The sequence below is a fragment of the Gracilinanus agilis genome, chromosome 3 (assembly GCF_016433145.1).
Source record: "Gracilinanus agilis isolate LMUSP501 chromosome 3, AgileGrace, whole genome shotgun sequence".
Classification (NCBI taxonomy): Eukaryota; Metazoa; Chordata; class Mammalia; order Didelphimorphia; family Didelphidae; genus Gracilinanus; species Gracilinanus agilis.
In genome coordinates, this window is record NC_058132.1 from 139,672,118 (window position 1) to 139,689,587 (window position 17,470).

Sequence of the window (17,470 nt, forward strand, 5' to 3'; positions counted from 1 at the left end):
GCAGTTTTGATTCTTAAGTACAAAATTCATAGAAGAGTTAAAAAATATGCCATTTCCCCTCTAAAATCTTTATTCTGATAGTTAAATATCAATAATGCTTAGAAATCTCAATTTGCATCTAACATAGTTTTCCAACTTACCTGGTGCTAGTCCAGCAGCAGCAGGACTTCCCACAGATGGGTGAGAAAACAAGGCTTGAGAGAAGGCAGATATATTTGACTGGGACAGGTTACTCAGCCTGGAGGTTGATCCTCCTTTAGGAATAAACTCACTTGCAGTAGGATTTGGTGTCTATTTAAAAATCAAATATAATGAGTTAACACTTCATGCTTATTAACAACAAACATTTGTAATAAAAAGGCATTATTGCACAATTTTAGAAATTTTTTACTTTCTACTTATCTTTAGTAAAGAAATTTTAGCAACAACCAGTTTTATAAACTATTAAAAATTATTTGCATAGCTATTATCACTAAGAGAAATTTTAGTCATCATACTGGAGGATTTTAAAATTTTTATTTGCAGTATTTAAAGATCAGGGAGAAATATTTTCCTTCATAGTGAAATAAGCATGATTACCATACTCTATAATAATATATTTTAGAGAGCTAGGAGGTTGAAACTACCTCAAAATTGAACCACTTTCTACTATATACTACATGTTTACCTTTATTAAGAATTGGATAACTCCTTCACTTCTTTACAATAAAATTTGTCCTAAAGATTATGGTGACATATTATATACACAATAAAGACCAAAAATATTTTAAAATCAAGCACTTTCTAGATATAGGAAAAGCAAACTAGAAATATCTCTTTACCAAAACTGCAATAATGATATTTAATATCCCTTTAATATAAGGTGCAATAAAATATATAGAATCCTGTAAGTATAGGATTAATAAGCATACCAGCTGGTTTTAAGTAAAACAAAATTTCTTATATGGAGGAAAAAAAATTAAAGATGCCAAATAGTAAAAATATATCTTTGGCCCACACTGAGACAAATGTATGTCATTTTGCCATTTTCTTCAATAAGATGTACATTTTAAATTGTAACCACTTATTAGGCAAGAAGTGTTTGTTCAGTTTGCATAGTCCAACACAGGATCATGGGCTAAATAAAGCTTTTTTTTAGTTGGTAAGAAGTATTATTCATCGTACTTCCTTAATATATAAAATTTTTTAAAATTTATTTTAAAACTTGAATGCTATAAAATCCAGAATAATGTAAATGTTAAATGATTTATTTTAAACTAATAAACTATTCAATAAAAATTAATCAACAAAAATATGTGATCTGTAAAAGGTGGCAAATAGTTTATATGAGATAGAAAACTAATTAAACCATGAGTACAACCAATAAGTGCCAAATTAAATTATTTGAAAACTCCAGGAACTTTAAAAAAATCAAAGAGTATAAAAAATATTTCAAGGAAGCTAGAACAATAACTAAACAAATATAACACAAAAATTTGTCATATTAAATACAAAGAAAGCACATAATAAATTAAGAGGACAGAAATATGAGACAATAAGCTATCCTAACATTAAATTATGTATTGTTTATAAGTAAAAAAAGGAGATACAAGAAGAATATGGAACGGTTCTACAACTGGACATGAGTTTGAAGCTAATTATATATTTCTCAAGCTAAAGACATAAATCTGGAGAGGGGAGAGAAAGGCAAGTCAAATCACTTGTGTAAAACACACAGTGTATATCCTGCTAACAACCACTTGCAAAGGATTCATTTCTCTAAATACACATACACACACACACACAAATACACTTAATTAAGGGCAATTTCCATCCTATTAGTCATATAGGAATTTCAGGCAATCTCTTGTTCAATCAGAAATTATTTAGTAAAGAAAGTAAGGTGTAGGACAGCATTTTCCTTACTAAGATCTCTTACTATGAGACAACATATACTATAAGTTTCTTAGAGTATAGTATAAGGCAGAGTATTTTATAATGCAGAATAACCCAACAATCAGGAAAAGACTACGAACAAGACCTATTAGAACTTCATGATGAAATTTAGATACGTAAGAGAATGCAAGGAGTCATGACATTCTAACCTTGGGAAAGCTCTCAAAATAGTAATCACATCTTACATCAAAATGATATAGATGAATCATTTGGGAGGAGTACTTGAAAAGAAGAAAGGTGACAGGCCAATAACTTAGCCATGAGAAGAACATCAATCAATTCACACTGAAAGAAACACAATGCACTTTCTACACAACAGGCCTACTTGTTTAAACCCAGCCTTTCCTGGCCAGGAAATTGTACCATCCCTACCTGCTACTTAGAGACCCCCTAAGGACCTAGGTTATGCTGACCAGAAACACAATCAGATCCAAAGACTGATTCAAGGAATTTTCTTACAGTCGCACATTTTAAACAACCCCTATGTCTTACCTGAAAACTGGTCCCTTACTGAATCAGTTATTGTTTCCATGTTCTTTTAACTGTTTACAGACTCAGGGGGGGGGGGGGAGTAGAACACCTCTCTTTTTGAATTCAGGGAATTATACTCTTCACTCTTCCCCTTTCAACATGAAAAGTCCTTAATCTTTCCTCCAATTAGAAATCAGATTACCTAATATTATATTACTTCCTTTCAACCAATTGGTCTTATTTGATTTTTTTTAACTGAGGTTCAACCCAAAGCTTAGAAAAGAGCCCAGTCCTGATTTTAAGGCAAATGGCATGCATTACTTAATAAATTAAAATGCTCAAACTTGAATCTTTATTTTTCAATCATCTCATCTTTCAACAGCCCCACAACAAAGACAGGCAGCATAAGTAGTATTAGTCTTGCTTCACAGATTAGGAGAAACTAAGGCTCAGAGAGAATTAAATGGCTTCCTTATGGTCAGAGTTATAACATCTAAGTCAATATTCAAATTTGAGGTTCCTAACTCCATACCAAAGACTCACTACTTCCACTATATTACACTATCTCTCCATTCTACAAGTTGACAAGATAATTTGTTTTTGTATGAATGTAATCTCTTTCCTCTGAGATGGCAGTGACATATTTATATTTCTGCTTTCATATTGTAATTGTATTGAACAAAGCATGTAATCTTTGCTTTTGCAAAAAGTAGAATGATAATCTAGCTTGGGGTGTGCCTTGAGAACTACATTGGGAACAATATGAAATCCATTCAAACCCACTTCAAATTGGAAAAAAATTTCACCGTATCAAACTGCATGACTTCCAAAGCCATTCAATATGATGTTTACTAAGGAGCCACAATGTACAATTAATTCAGTAAGATTTATCAAATAGCTACTGTGCAAAAATTAACAGTTTATCACAATATTGAAGTTTACCCTTTACCAGAAACATTTAGAAAAGAAAAAGTAAATTTAACAATATGAGGAAGAGCCATTAACCAAGAGGGGGGCTGAAAAAACAAGAACAACACCTTTGTTATAAAATGCCCCTTGAGAAAAGTCTTAAACAAAGCTAAGGATTTTAAGAGGCAGAAGGGAATGGACTCCACATATATGAGATATCCTATGATACCAAGCCATAGAGGCTGGAGAAAGTATATCTAAATTCAGTAAATAATAAAAAGGCCAGTTTGGCTAGAATGTAGAAAGTATTAAGAGAGTAATAATGTTCTATACTCCTGGAACAGTGGACAGGAGCAAGATTTTGAAAGGCTGTAAATATCAAACTAAGTATTTTTGTTTGCTTGAATCCTAAAGTTAATAGAGAACTAAAGAAAATCCTCAAGTAGGGTAGTGATGCAGTTAAACCCGTGCTTTCGTGAAATTATTTTGGCAGCTATGGGGAAAGTGCATTGAAAGCGAGTGAACCAATTATAAGGCTAAAAAATGCAAAAAAAAATCTATGTGATAGATTTTAAGGACTTGAATTATAGTAGTGGTTATGAAAGTAGGATGCAGAATACAAGCTACTTTGTTTTTGTATATATTGGATGGATTTGACTGAGATAAAAGAAATGGATATAGGAAATGTTGGGTAATCTAGAACTGCCAAAAATGAAAAGGTTGAAATTGGGTGAGAAGCTTTGGGGGTCAGCCACCACATGTCCCAGACCCTACCTCTTGGCAAACAAAGATTGGTTTTTTTAACAAACTTTCTTTGTCTCTCTGGTGCTTGTAACATGACCTGGGAAATAGTTGGGGCTTAATAAATGTTAGTAAATATGTGAGAAGAAAGATTATGGTGGCACATACAAATTTACAGTAGTCATCTGTACAGATACTACTCTATGGGGACTGATGAGATCACCAAATAAAAGTGCAGAGGGTCAAGTGCAAAGTCTTGTGGGAAGAGAAGGATACTAAGAGCCACAGATAAAGGTGAAGAAGGACTTTCATTCTAGCCATGTGAAATAGCTTCTCTAGAAAAAGGCATGCAAGTTTGTGGAACAACTGGTGCCAGTTTGCCTGAAACAAAAGTGCACGAAAAAAATACAAATTAAGTTTGGAAAGACAGATTGAAGTAAGTTTAAGCAGAGTCTAAAATGCCAGGATTAAATATCTAAATCTGATCAAAAAGGAGATCCTAAAAGTCTTGATCAGAGGAATTTCACAGTTGGACATACAACAAAAAGATTAGTTTTGTGGAAGCCTAGGAGCAGAAAGACCCATTGGGAGGCTAATATAACAGTCAGAAAAGAGATGAAGAGGGCCTAAACTACTACAGGGCTATATGATTAGAGAAAAGGAACTGGAAGCATGAAATCTTAAGAATATAGAAAGGAAATTAACAAGACTTGGTAAGTGACTGGATATGGATAACTCAAAGGTTATGAATGGAAAGGAAAATGGTAGTGCTCTTAACAAATACAGTGAAGATTAGAGGTGATTAAAGTGATAGTCTGTGGGGGAAGAAATGATCAAGGATTGGATACAAAGTTGGGAGTCACTGTTGACCCTTGAGGGAAATTCCACTAGAGTGGTTGAGAGGGAAGTAACAGGCGCTTAAAAGAGGCCAACAGTTAGTTGCATATAATGGGTTTTAATATAGAAGAGATTTGGGGAGAGACTAGGTCCCTCTCCACTTTTTTTCTAAACAGATGGGAAAGAGAAGAATGATTGAAAATACATTAAAAGAGATCACTACAGAGATAAAGTTATGGAGGAAATAGAAGCAAATTTAGGGATAAAAGGGTTAGGCCTCAGAAACAACAGGACACCACCACTTCTGAGAAAGGGGAAAAGATGAATTTTCTTTATATAACATTTTATAGACTATAGACTATAGATTATAATGAATTTGAAATCACTTTTATTCTTAAATAGCACAGATCTTTGTCATATCTCCCCTAGATTAATGTACCAGCTTCCTAATTTGTTCTCCTGGCCTCAAATCTCCCACAACTCCAATTCTTTATATGCTATAAAGTGATCTGAATATGTCACTGTCCCACTCAATTTTAGTGGCTTTCTATTGTCTCTAGGAACAAATTTAAACTCCATACAGTTTTTAAAGCCCTTCAAAACCTTTTCCGAATATATCTTTCTGACCTCATTCAATGTTTCTCTGTCTGTTACCTCTATTAACCTAGCCAGACTGGTTATACCTTTGTTTCTCATGAAAAATATTTTATCTTCCATCTCGTGCCTTTTCACTGGCCACCAGAGAATTATTTTCTTGAGGAAGGCTTTATATCTCATTCCAAGCTGTTAATTTTCTTTTCATTTCGTTCTTCCACAGCTCTCATTTCTTTCTAAAACTTATGTTATCTACTTTTGAAACTCTTGCTTTAATTCTTCAAGGAATTCTGATTGGACTTGTGTCTAAGATACATTTTTCCTTTCTGGTTTTACTTGTAATGTTTTCAAGCCATTTTCTTCTAATTTAGTGTCTTGAGTTTTCTTGTCACGATAGCTTGTTATGGCAAGATTCTCTTTTTTGTTTGCTTATTCTTACATGATATTTCTTGACTATGGACTTGATGTTAGCACTGGACTCTCTGCACACTTCTGCATTAAGGACATGTCCTCCTGTGTTCCACTTCTCTCACATCTCAAACAAGAAACCCTAGAACTTTTAGGCCTCCCAAAGCCTGATCACTGCCCTCCTGGTCTGATTTCTGCAATTTCTTGACCCAAGTTTTTTGGTCTCTAACTTTTCCCCGGTTGAAAATTTCAGAAGACTACTGCTGGACAAAGTTGCTGAGAAGTCCTAGAGGTTCCAAGTGAATGAGCTATATGTTCTACTTTGATCTGGAATTCCTGTGTTGGTTGTTCTAGTGAGGATTTCAGCCTGGGCTGAAGAATAGAACTAAGTCACAAATACTCTGTTCTTGGGATGAGGGCCACACCAATTACCGTTTGCTTCTGAATTTGCTCCTTGCTCGATTCATAGCTAGGGCTCTCTTCTCCATCCCCTCTATTTCAATCCCCTCCCTCCTCAGACCATCCTGGATCATGATTTAGAAAGGGTAGTGGACAACTGAGCAACCAGATAGCACCCATTCCTATACCCCACTCTAATTTAAAGATGCTCTGGATGTCTTTCAGTCCCTGAGCCATAGAATGCTCTGCACACAGTATGTTCCCGGCCAGACCCAATGCCTTCTTTTTGCAGACCTCATGATCTGTATCTCCTATGATGCTCTGGGCTTTAAACAAAAAATGACTGTAAACTTAGCTTTACTGATCAGAATTTGGTCTGGTAATATTTTCTAAATCTTTGTGGAAGAAGTGTGCTGGGGGCTATAATTCTTCCTAATACTTTGCCATCTTGACTATGCCTAAAATTCCTTACTTAGGTTTTTAAAAAACACTACTTCCTCCTTGTTCTCTTTTTTCCTAGTCTCCTAGGATCTTGTAATTTCCATCTCCTCATCATTTCTTGTACACATCCCCATCTCTGCACACACAGCAACCACTCCCTTATCTCCTTCTCATTGAATCTCTTGTTTCCTTCAGGATTCAGTTAAAATGCCATCTTCCACATGGAGAAATGTTACTAACACCCTCAACTGCTAGTACTAGCCTCACCCAAAAAAATCACTCCCAAAATAATACACAGTAGTATGCATTTAATAAAAGCTTGTTGATTAATTGGCAAAAACTAGAGGAAAAGAATTGTTACACAATCTGCTGTGTACCTAAATTTTTAAAAACCACTACTATGGCTAAGGCAAAATTGTAAAAAGTTTAACAAAACACACACACACACACATACATACACATACATACATACACACACACACACGCGCGCGCGCATGTGCATATAAGTGTGCACCTAACAACACTATAAGAGAATCCTACTGCAAAAAGACTGCTATGTGACCCAGGGACAAGTCACATAACCCCAGTTGCCTAGCCATTACCGCTTTCCTGCTTTGGAACCAATTCTTAGTATTGATTCTAAGACAGAAGGTAAGGGTTAAAAATGAAAAAGAATTGTGTCTATATGAATCAATCTGAAACAGATGACTGTATGAGTTATCAATAAACATACCTTGAAATTCAGACTGAAAGGATAATTTAAAATGACAAAGGAAAAATAAACTGCTGAAAACATACCTCCAACATGAACTGACAAATAAATTAAAACAAAGAACCTGAACATGCTAAATTGATATTTGGCAAGTATACTTAAAACCTAATGGACTTTTTTCTTTATCAAATGAACTTTTATGAACTTCAAGAATAACATTTTCTAAGAAGAACCTGAGGGGACAAAGTCATATGAATGGTCAATCTAGTTTTCATTCCATGAAAAAAAGCCCCATAGAGAACAGAAAGATGATAATAACAGAATTCCCCCAAAATGCTAGCTATACCCTACGGTAAGGTCTACTATGTAATTTCTCTTATAATTGCCAAGATCAAAATGTCAACCATGGTACATTTTAATTCTTTCCATAAAACAAACTGACTTAATATCTTAGATTTAATATTAACACTAAAAGGACCAGTTAAGAATACTTTGAAGGACTAAGCTATGTCAACAAAGGGCAGTTTTTAAAAACCATATAGGGAAATAAAAGGATGAAAATTTTCATTTCAAAATAAAACTATAATGAAAATTTTATAGCAATTGATTTGTCTAGTCCTAGTGTTAACATCATTCTCACAGAAACAACTGAATTTCTAATTTATTTTCTTTCCACATATAACATTAATATGTGTATCAATAACATTCACAACACCTCAGTCTTCTTCACTATCCATTTACAGCATTTCACATCTTTTATTTTTTTTCCTCCTTATTGCCTTGCCTTTTTTTTTTAATCTGACAAGAACGAAAAAAAAATTTTTTTCAGAAGCAAAGCTAGTATGTTTCTGCCTGGAGATTTACATAATATATTAACTCAAAGTCTGGTCTAGAACTCAATCTCACTACAGCCTAGAAAATTTGAATACATTTCTAAAATTACCTTGATTATCTTCAAAACTAAGGTAGTCTTTAAGATCACTCAATTTACCATCACTGAAATCATGATGACAATGGTGATGTCAAAGGATATGAATTTTCTTATTAAATGTTATTTTAAAGAGGCATACTATAATTGATTTTATCTTGGTACAATGGAAATAGTACTAGTTTCAGGGATAAAGAACATGGCCTCAAATTTTCTATATATTACTTAGTACACCTATGTGAATATGTGTAAATAACTATCTGGGCCTTAATGCCACATCTATAAAAATGTAAAGCATTAAGATTAGATGGCTCCTTGCAGTTCTAAATCAGTGAGTCTAAAATGAGTTCTTTCTCCTGGTAAAGAGATCCTGTTTTTAAATATGCAAGTTACTTTACAATAAATTTAATTTTAAGAAGTATTAACTATATTTTTGGTGGAATAGGAACTTAACTTTAACCAAGGAAAATAATTAAATTCATTTATAAACAATAAGCTTTTAACTTTTTATATCTTAAAAAACTAACATTATATATATATAAAACTTTTTTTTGATGTAATTACTTCTTTTTATGATTAAGTTCACAAGATTTTGACACATATTTTTAAATCCTTCATCATGAAACTATACTTTTATCATCTTGGATATTAAACATATCTTTGAAGAAAAATCCATTTATTTGAGTCCAGCATTGATTAAAGCTCACAGGTTTTCAATGGGGTTTAAATCAGATAAACTCCCAGGCCACTGAAACATGTTTAATACCAACTCTTCAATAAATTTCTTAAATTTTCATGATGTGACAATCTGCAAGATCTTGTTTCAATATCATATTTCCATTTGAGAATTTCTGTAATTCCAGAACAATTTTGCTTCTTGATATGTAAATATGTTCATTATTTACAGGCCCACAGAAAAAAAATTTAAATCCCAAAAACATTTTTCAGGGAGGATGTTTTATAGTCTGATGAAGATACTTAGATCTTACAGACTCACCTGGACTTCTTCCAACAGTGATGTGGGTATATACCTTTAAATGAAAATGAATTTCTTCAGTAAAATCTACCCTTTCCCAATCTTCAGAATTCTAGTCTTTATATTTTGTTGCCAGTTACAAGTATTTTTTCTTCATAACAATGTTTAGTAGCATTTTTTAAAAAATAATCTTATTGCTCTTCTGGGCTTCAAGAAGTCCATAACACACTGTACAGGAATCAACAACTGTCAGGCTGCCAGATTCCTCTGAAGGTCCTTGCAGATTTTCTGAGGATTTTTGAAGTAGCTGTTTTGTCAGTTCTTGGATCATTGTTTTTTGTTTTTGATTGTACTTTCCTTAGTGCTTTGTTGTATTTGATTGTTTCACTGTAGGCTTAAATGATAAATAAAAATGATAAATACTTTAAATACTTGCCTTCCCCACATCAACAGACACTTCAATATCTCTAATAATAGTTGAAAAGTTCTTATAACTCTCACATACTTCCTTAGACTAATACTATTCTGAAAAAACAAAGAATTTAAAACACAACAAAGAACAATGAAATGTATGTACAGCAAAAAATTCAACATTCCACTGAGAGAGAACTAACTAAAGGTAGGGAAACCAACTCAATCCAGTTACATCTGGTCAAAGTCAGTCATCCTGAGTCAGCCTAGCATGAAAAGAACACATAAATATGACCAAAAATGCCGAAATAAATAATAAGCATCAAAATTACTGCTTGTCTCAAGTAATTTATACCTCATTGCACTGTGACAATCCATGTGGTTACTACTCCCTCCAATGATATAGATTAAAATTCATCCATGCCTTTCCAAGTTGGGGGGAGTTTTTGTCAATATTCTCTTTAAAACAATTCAATAGTCTCTAATTGGCTTGCCAGCCTAAAATTTCTTGCCTCTTCAATCCACCTTCCATATGGCTAAGAAGTTTATTTCCTTAGAGCATGATTTTCTCTTACTCAATAGTCTCCAGAGGATCCCTATTTACCTCTATACACAAGTATAAATGCCACTATTTGGCACTTAAAGCCCTCCACAATCTGACCTAAACCTACTTTTTCAAGGCTTATAAATTATTCAAAAGACATCATTTCTTTTCTCATATCCATGCCACCTGGGAAAATCCTCTCACTGGTTTACTTCTACTACTCCTTTATTCTCTTTCACTAAAGCTTAAGCTTAAACTCTTTTGTAAGGCCTTTCAAGATGACCCCAGCTACTAATGCCTCCTTCCTAAAGTTACCAGGTACTTAAAAAAAAAAGATATATATATATATAAATGTTTCTTGACTAACTGATAATAAAAAAAGATGACATTTAATATTTTGGTCTTACTCTTTTATTTCCCAATTTTATTCTCCTGCCCAATGCCCAAAATACTCATTCTACCCTTTCTCCTACTCCACCTAAATCTGCATCACAATAGCAACAACTCATTTTTCTATAGATTCTGATAACTTTCAAAGCCCTTTCCTCCTAACAAAAGACACTGTAAGTTATGCAATCCTGTATTACAAATAAGGAAATAGAGATACAGATAAGATAGATGGTTTGCCCAAAGTCAGAGAAAAAAAAAAAGACAAGTTCTTATCCCAATCATTTTATAGTCCAGTGAGAGGAGATGTTTGGAGATAATGATGTGAAACTGGGTTCAATGGCAGAAACTGTAAAATTCTTCTCTGAAAATAGCCTTAATATAGAAGCAAATAAAGAATTTTATCTTCTAGTACATGCAAGTCAGCAGATCAAGACAATTCTCTAAATGTACAATAGTATTCATATAAGTATTTCATTTATATGTGCCATATATTCAATAACTTCAGTTCATAAATCTAACCATCTGTATTTTATTAAATGTTAAAACCTATGATTTAATATGAAGGCCCTCCTTTAAATGGTCAAGGATCTTTCTGGAGTAATCTGTCTGTTAACATGAAAGTTTGGAAACATGATACTGCCACATATCTCATCATATTATAAAATTCAGCTCATATTTAAGTTACTGTTTTATTTTCCCCAATATTCATAAACTATAGCAAATTTCATGCAGTTTGCCTTAATTCACAACTTGGATCAAGAGGTCTTCACTCAATGAAAATTTTAAAACATTACATGAAGAGGTAGTATAACATGTAATTTCCATAAAGGTCAAATAAGTATAGGTTCGAAATAATTTTATTCAACAGCTGTTTATTCAGCACCTATCTCCAAGGCATTCTGGTAAAAACTACAGCAGATCTAGAAATGATGGGTGCATGACTTTAACATTAAAGTCATGTATCTAGAAGAACACAGTTTGGTAGTCTAGGGGCTTACAGTTTAGCAGTAATTCAGCTACAAAAAGCTCTACAATCAAAAGCCAGGAAGCCTTAATTCAAATCCCACCACTGATACTTATTACTTTGATTTAGAGGCAAATCATTTAATAACCTGAAATTCTGGTTAAGTGATCTACAAAATGAAGGGGTTAGGAAAGTCATTGAAGTTTATTTTGGCCTTGTGTTTGGTAACAATGGATAAGCAATATCTCAACCTTATCATAGAAAACTCTAAACAAGGGGCAGCTAGGTGGCTCAACAGATTAAGAGCCATAACAACTGAGAGACAGATGGTCCTGGGTTCAAATCTGGTCTCAGACACTTCATGGCTATGTGACTCTGGGCAAGTCACTTAACCTCCAGGGCCTAACCTATACCACTCTTCTGCCTTGGAGTCAATACACAGTATTAAAGTTTAAGATTAAAGTTTAAAAAAAAAAAAGGAAAGGAAAGGAAGAGAATGAGGAAGAAGAAGAGGAGACAAGAGGAGAGGAGAAGAATAAGAAAACTCTAAACAAGTCCTGGAGACTCTCTCTGGGAAAGTCAAAGGACCCCTGATTGGACAAGTTGTTATCAAGAGACTTCCCCTGGTCAAAGGAACCCTGAATGGCCAAGCTGATGTCAAAGGACCTCCCCCTTTACCAATTCTTGTCCATAAAAAACAGCTTTTAAAAATATCCTAATCTTTGAGGTTCTTAGAGACTGAGAGTTATATGAATGAACCTTGATTAAACTTCAGTGAGCAACTAAATAGTTAAACTAAACCTTCCAATCTTCCCAACCTGGCCTGATATACCAGTACAATCTCACATCAAACTCACATCAAATCTCACAGACAATCTCACATCAAACTAAAATAAAAATTATCACAAATGAAAAGAAATGCCTACCAAAAAAGAAAAATAAAGTCAGTATTTCTTCCCCCTACTCTCTATAATTGATGTTCTCTTTGGGTGAAAACAACAAAGAAGGCATATCAAATGAAGTAGCATTTTTGATGAGATCCTCAAGTTCAAATAGTCTCAGGAGTCTGAAAATGTTTTTCCATTAAAAAAACTATAATATATCTCCTAGACACTATGCTAATTGAATCTAAATGCAAAATTACAAGTAAGCAAAACTGGTAAAGCACAGCAACAGTTGGTAATTAGGGCAAAAGATACAAAGGAAGGAGAAAATAATGTTACTTGGTTCAATTGTTGAAACATTGTCAATTCTGATGCCTTATAGTTAATAGTACTACCTGACAAAACAGCAAAAGATAAATTCTCAATTATATTTAAATGTTAAGAGCCATCACACCAAGGAATCTTGAGGAGGTATTAACATTTGCAACATCCTATCTACTTTTTTACTCAAACATTTCAAAACTAGAACACAATTCATTATAAACTATAACTATTACATTAATTCAAGAATCACTCATCTTTGATGATCCAAACAGGTACTAAACACCACAGTAAAGTGTATGACCAATTAAGAATGGCCTAGGAATTCTTAACTAAAAACGTCCAAGAGAACTGCCAAAGAATGCAAATCACACCCAAATTTAAAGACATGGTTTTATTAAAATGTCCAGTGCTAATGAATTTAAGCATGTTATGATGGCAATTCATAAACCTGTCCATTCATTATACTATACTTATCCTTAAGCAGACACATGAAATCAGAAACGATTCTGATTACCACAGGCCACTAAAAACCAATATACTTTGAGAAAGTCAAGTCGTCGTCAAGCATTTATTTAGCACTTACTTATGCTAAGTGAGGAGGATATTTAAAAAAAAAAGAAGAAAACACCATTCCTACCTTCAAAGAGTTCATAGACCTTTTTTAAAAACCCTTACCGATGGTCTTAGAATCAATATTAAATATCAATTCTAAGGCAGAAAAATAAGAGCAAACAATAGAGGTTATTTAGTATTGATTCTAAGACCTTGTGGTAAGGATGGGGGGAAGGGGGGGAGACTCCTTATTTGGTTAAAAACTAATGAAAAAACTAGAAAGCAGTCTGGCAGAAACTAGTCTAGATATACATCTTATACCAAAAAACACCATATGGACTAAATGGACAGCTTACCATATTATTTAAGATCATACTATAAAACAAAATTAGAAGGGAAGTACATCATATATTGTTCACAGTTATAGGTAAAAGATAAACTTAAGGGGCAGCTGGGTAGCTCAGTGGATTGAGAGCCAGGCCTAGAGACGGGAGGTCTTAGGTTCAAATCCAGCCTCAGACACTTCCCAGCTGTGTGACCCTGGGCAAGTCACTTGACCCCCATTGCCTACCCTTACCACTCTTCCACCTATAAGTCAATACACAGAAGTTAAGGGTTTAAAATAATAAAAAAAAAAAAATTAAAAAAAAAAAAAAGATAAACTTAACCAAAGAGATAAAGGTAATTACAAAAGATAAAATAGATAACTTTAATTATATGAAACTGAAAAAGCTTCTGCATAAACAACATTAATGCCCTAATATTTAAGAAGGGAAGTTTATCAATTTCACTAAAGTGCTTGATATCCAAGTATGTAAACAATTATTAAATAAAAATTTATAAGATTAATAGCTATTCCCCTAAATGGTCAAAGGATACAAATAAATAGTACTCAAAAGAAGAAATGCCAAGTATTCACAACCTCTTGAAAGAATGCTCCAAATCACTAATAATAAAAGAAAAGCAAATCAAAATAACCCTAAGGTTTCACCTCACACCCTGCTAATTGGCAAAGATGACCCCCCCCCCCAAATAGTGATACTCAAATGTCATAGGGTTTGAAGAATGAAAGGCAGGCACACACTAATGTAAATGTTGATGAAGCTATTAAATGGTACAACTATTTTGGAAAGCAATTTGCAATTATGCAAAACAGTAACTAAAATGATCATAACTTTTGGAACAAAGGCATCATTTCTAGGCTTATTCCCCATAGAAGCCACTGATAAAAAGAAAATACACAAATACTCCAAAATATTTATTACCAGGAAATAAAGTAGATGCCCAAGATTGGGGAATGGCCAAACAAATTGTGGTACATGAAAATGATGTAATATCACTGTGCTATAAGAAATTATGCATGTGATAAAAGAAGAAAAGCATGGAAAAATCTATATGAACAGATGCAGAAGGAAGTAATCAGAGCCAAAACGTGTGTATTAAACTATAACAATGCAAACAGAAAAAATAACCACAAACAAAAGAAATCAAAATTGAATGTAAAAAATTGAAATAATCAAACATGACTCAAAAAAATATGAGAGGATATCCCCAACCCACCTCTTTGTGGGAGTCTACCATACACAGAACATGTTTTTAGATTTTTTTCAATTTATTGTGCTATTTTTTACCTCTTTTTCTTTTTTTTTTTGTCTCTTAAATATTTTTTTTAATTTGAGGTAAATCTCTGGTAAGAGGAAGGGGAATAACTATGATGATACCAAATGACTTTTAAAATATTTTTAAAGGGAAACTGATTTTGGCAGCTAAGTGGAGGATGAGTTAAAATGGGAAAATGACTCGAGACTGGGAAACTAGTTGGAAAGCTATTGGAAAAATCTAGAAGAAAACTGATGAGGGTGTAAACCAGAGTGGTGTCTGTGTAAACAGAAAGAACATATACAAGAAATGTAGTAAAGGTAGAAATTTGACAACAAAATGTATATGTAAGCTGAGTGAGAGCAAAAAGTCAAATTGAGATTAGGCAGCAAAGCAGATGGCAATATCTTCAACAGTAACAGGGAATGTTGGAAGAGGGGAGGGTTTGGGGAAAAGATATGAGTTCTGTTTTAGACATGCTGAATTCTGAGAAGCTTATAGGATCTTCAATTTGACATAACTAGACTATTGGTAATGTGAAATAGGAGTTCAGGAGTAGTATGCTGAATATACAGATCTAGTAATTACATTTAAAAGATGACAACTGAACCCGCAGGAGCTGATGAGATCTGTAAGTATAGAAGAAGAGGGTCCAGGACAAAGATGTGAGAAACACCTACAATTAGTGGAGATGACATGGCTAAAAAATTCAGCAAAGTAGGAGGAATACTTAGTAGGAAAATCAGAAGAGTATCACAAAAATCCCAAAATGCCAAATAGAAACTCTTAAGTTAGCTTAATAATTTGAAAAATTAAAATATAATTTAATTATTTAAAAATTCTTCTCTGCTGTGGTACATTAGCTAGCATTAATCTTTGTACTGTCTTATGGGTAGGAAAATCCAAGTTATTTTCAAAACTAAATCCCAAATGAAAATACAATGAAGAGATAAAACCTTAAAGTTGCCTCCAGGAACACTGATACCAGGTAAAGGTTTTATACATAACTTCTAGTAAATATGATACAGTAGCAAATTCCTGCGTTGGAAGCCTCAGTTACACAGCCATTTTAATGGTCCATTCTAATTGGAAAGTTAACAGTAGAAGATTTCTCACAGATATTCCAACACTTTATTTTTAGGCAGAACTAAAGACATTCTTTATTCTATTTTTATACTAAATAAAAGTAATGACAAACATGTCCAAGAAATGAAATGACATAATAAAATAGTAAAAAAATTTATTTTAGTTTTAATCTGTTCTCTGTAACATCTCCTTCAGCACTAGAACTACCAAAGATCAAATAGGAGAAAAACAACAACAAAAAACTGGGGTAAAGAAGGTCTACATCATTTACTAATTGCATAGCTAGATGATGATGATGATGATGATGATGATGATGATGATGATGATGATGATGATGATGATGATGATAGAAAAGGATTTATAGATTTTAGGGTTGCAAAGTGTTTTACATGTTACTTCATTTGATTCACACAATTCTAGATAGCAGATACTATTATTATTCCCATATTACAGATAAGCAAATTAAGGCAGACAAATATTAAGTACCTTTCCCAAGGTCTCATAGCAACTAAGCATCCTATGAGGCAAGATTAGAACTCAAACAATCCTAACTCCAGGTCCAACATCTATCCATTTTGCCACCTTGCTACCAATAATTGAGGTAAGTACACTGATTCTTCTATTCCACCACCCAACACATTCACACGAGCAAGATGCTACAAGCTTTTTTCATTATTTAAAAACCAAACAAAAAATGTGGTTTGCCTCCCTTTAATAAACCATGCTTTTAAACATTACAACTTGCTATATGTTTTTTAAGTTTTAATTAGCAGCACTAACAAATTCTAAATAAATAAATGTAACTTAGAAGTCTGTCTATGTTGGAAGAGACAGACAGCCAGACAGCCAGACAGCCACACACACACACATCCTTCCCCCCCACCAAGAAGCAACATCTGAATGTATAAAAAACAAAAGTAGACTAGTGAAACTGAGAGGAGTAATCTTATCTGATTTTAAAAGTCAAGGGACTTAGGGCCATTGAATTCCTGATGGTACAGACTCACTGAATAAAAATCATTTGCAAAGGAGACATTTCTATAAATCTTAATGGGAGTTAACTGATATTAGAAACATATTGTTTAAACTGAAAATCTAAGAGTCATGTAGAAAAAAACATGGATTGAAGAAGTTCTTCAGTCAGGAGATTTGGAATCCTCCATAAATTAATTATTATGAAAATTTGGATAAGTCATTTAACTTTTCTGACCACTAAAAATATCTCAAAACACGAATAATTTTCATATTATATTTTAGAGTTGTAATGAATAGCAGCAATTTTTGACAAAGGCTTAATAAACCATGGAGACTAACTACTTGTCTCCTATAAAATTTTCACTCCTACCACTGTTAAAGACAGAGTAA

General features: G+C 33.3%; 1 protein-coding gene across 1 annotated transcript in view; it reads right to left on the reverse strand.

Annotated features, from left to right (window-relative positions):
• PAN3 (poly(A) specific ribonuclease subunit PAN3) overlaps positions 1 to 17,470 on the reverse strand; it is a 163,974-nt gene that overhangs the window by 78,716 nt on the left and 67,788 nt on the right. Inside the window, exon 6 of the mRNA XM_044668282.1 lies at positions 141 to 291. Coding sequence (XP_044524217.1) covers positions 141 to 291 — 151 coding nt within the window. The remainder of the gene's footprint in view (positions 1 to 140; positions 292 to 17,470) is intronic.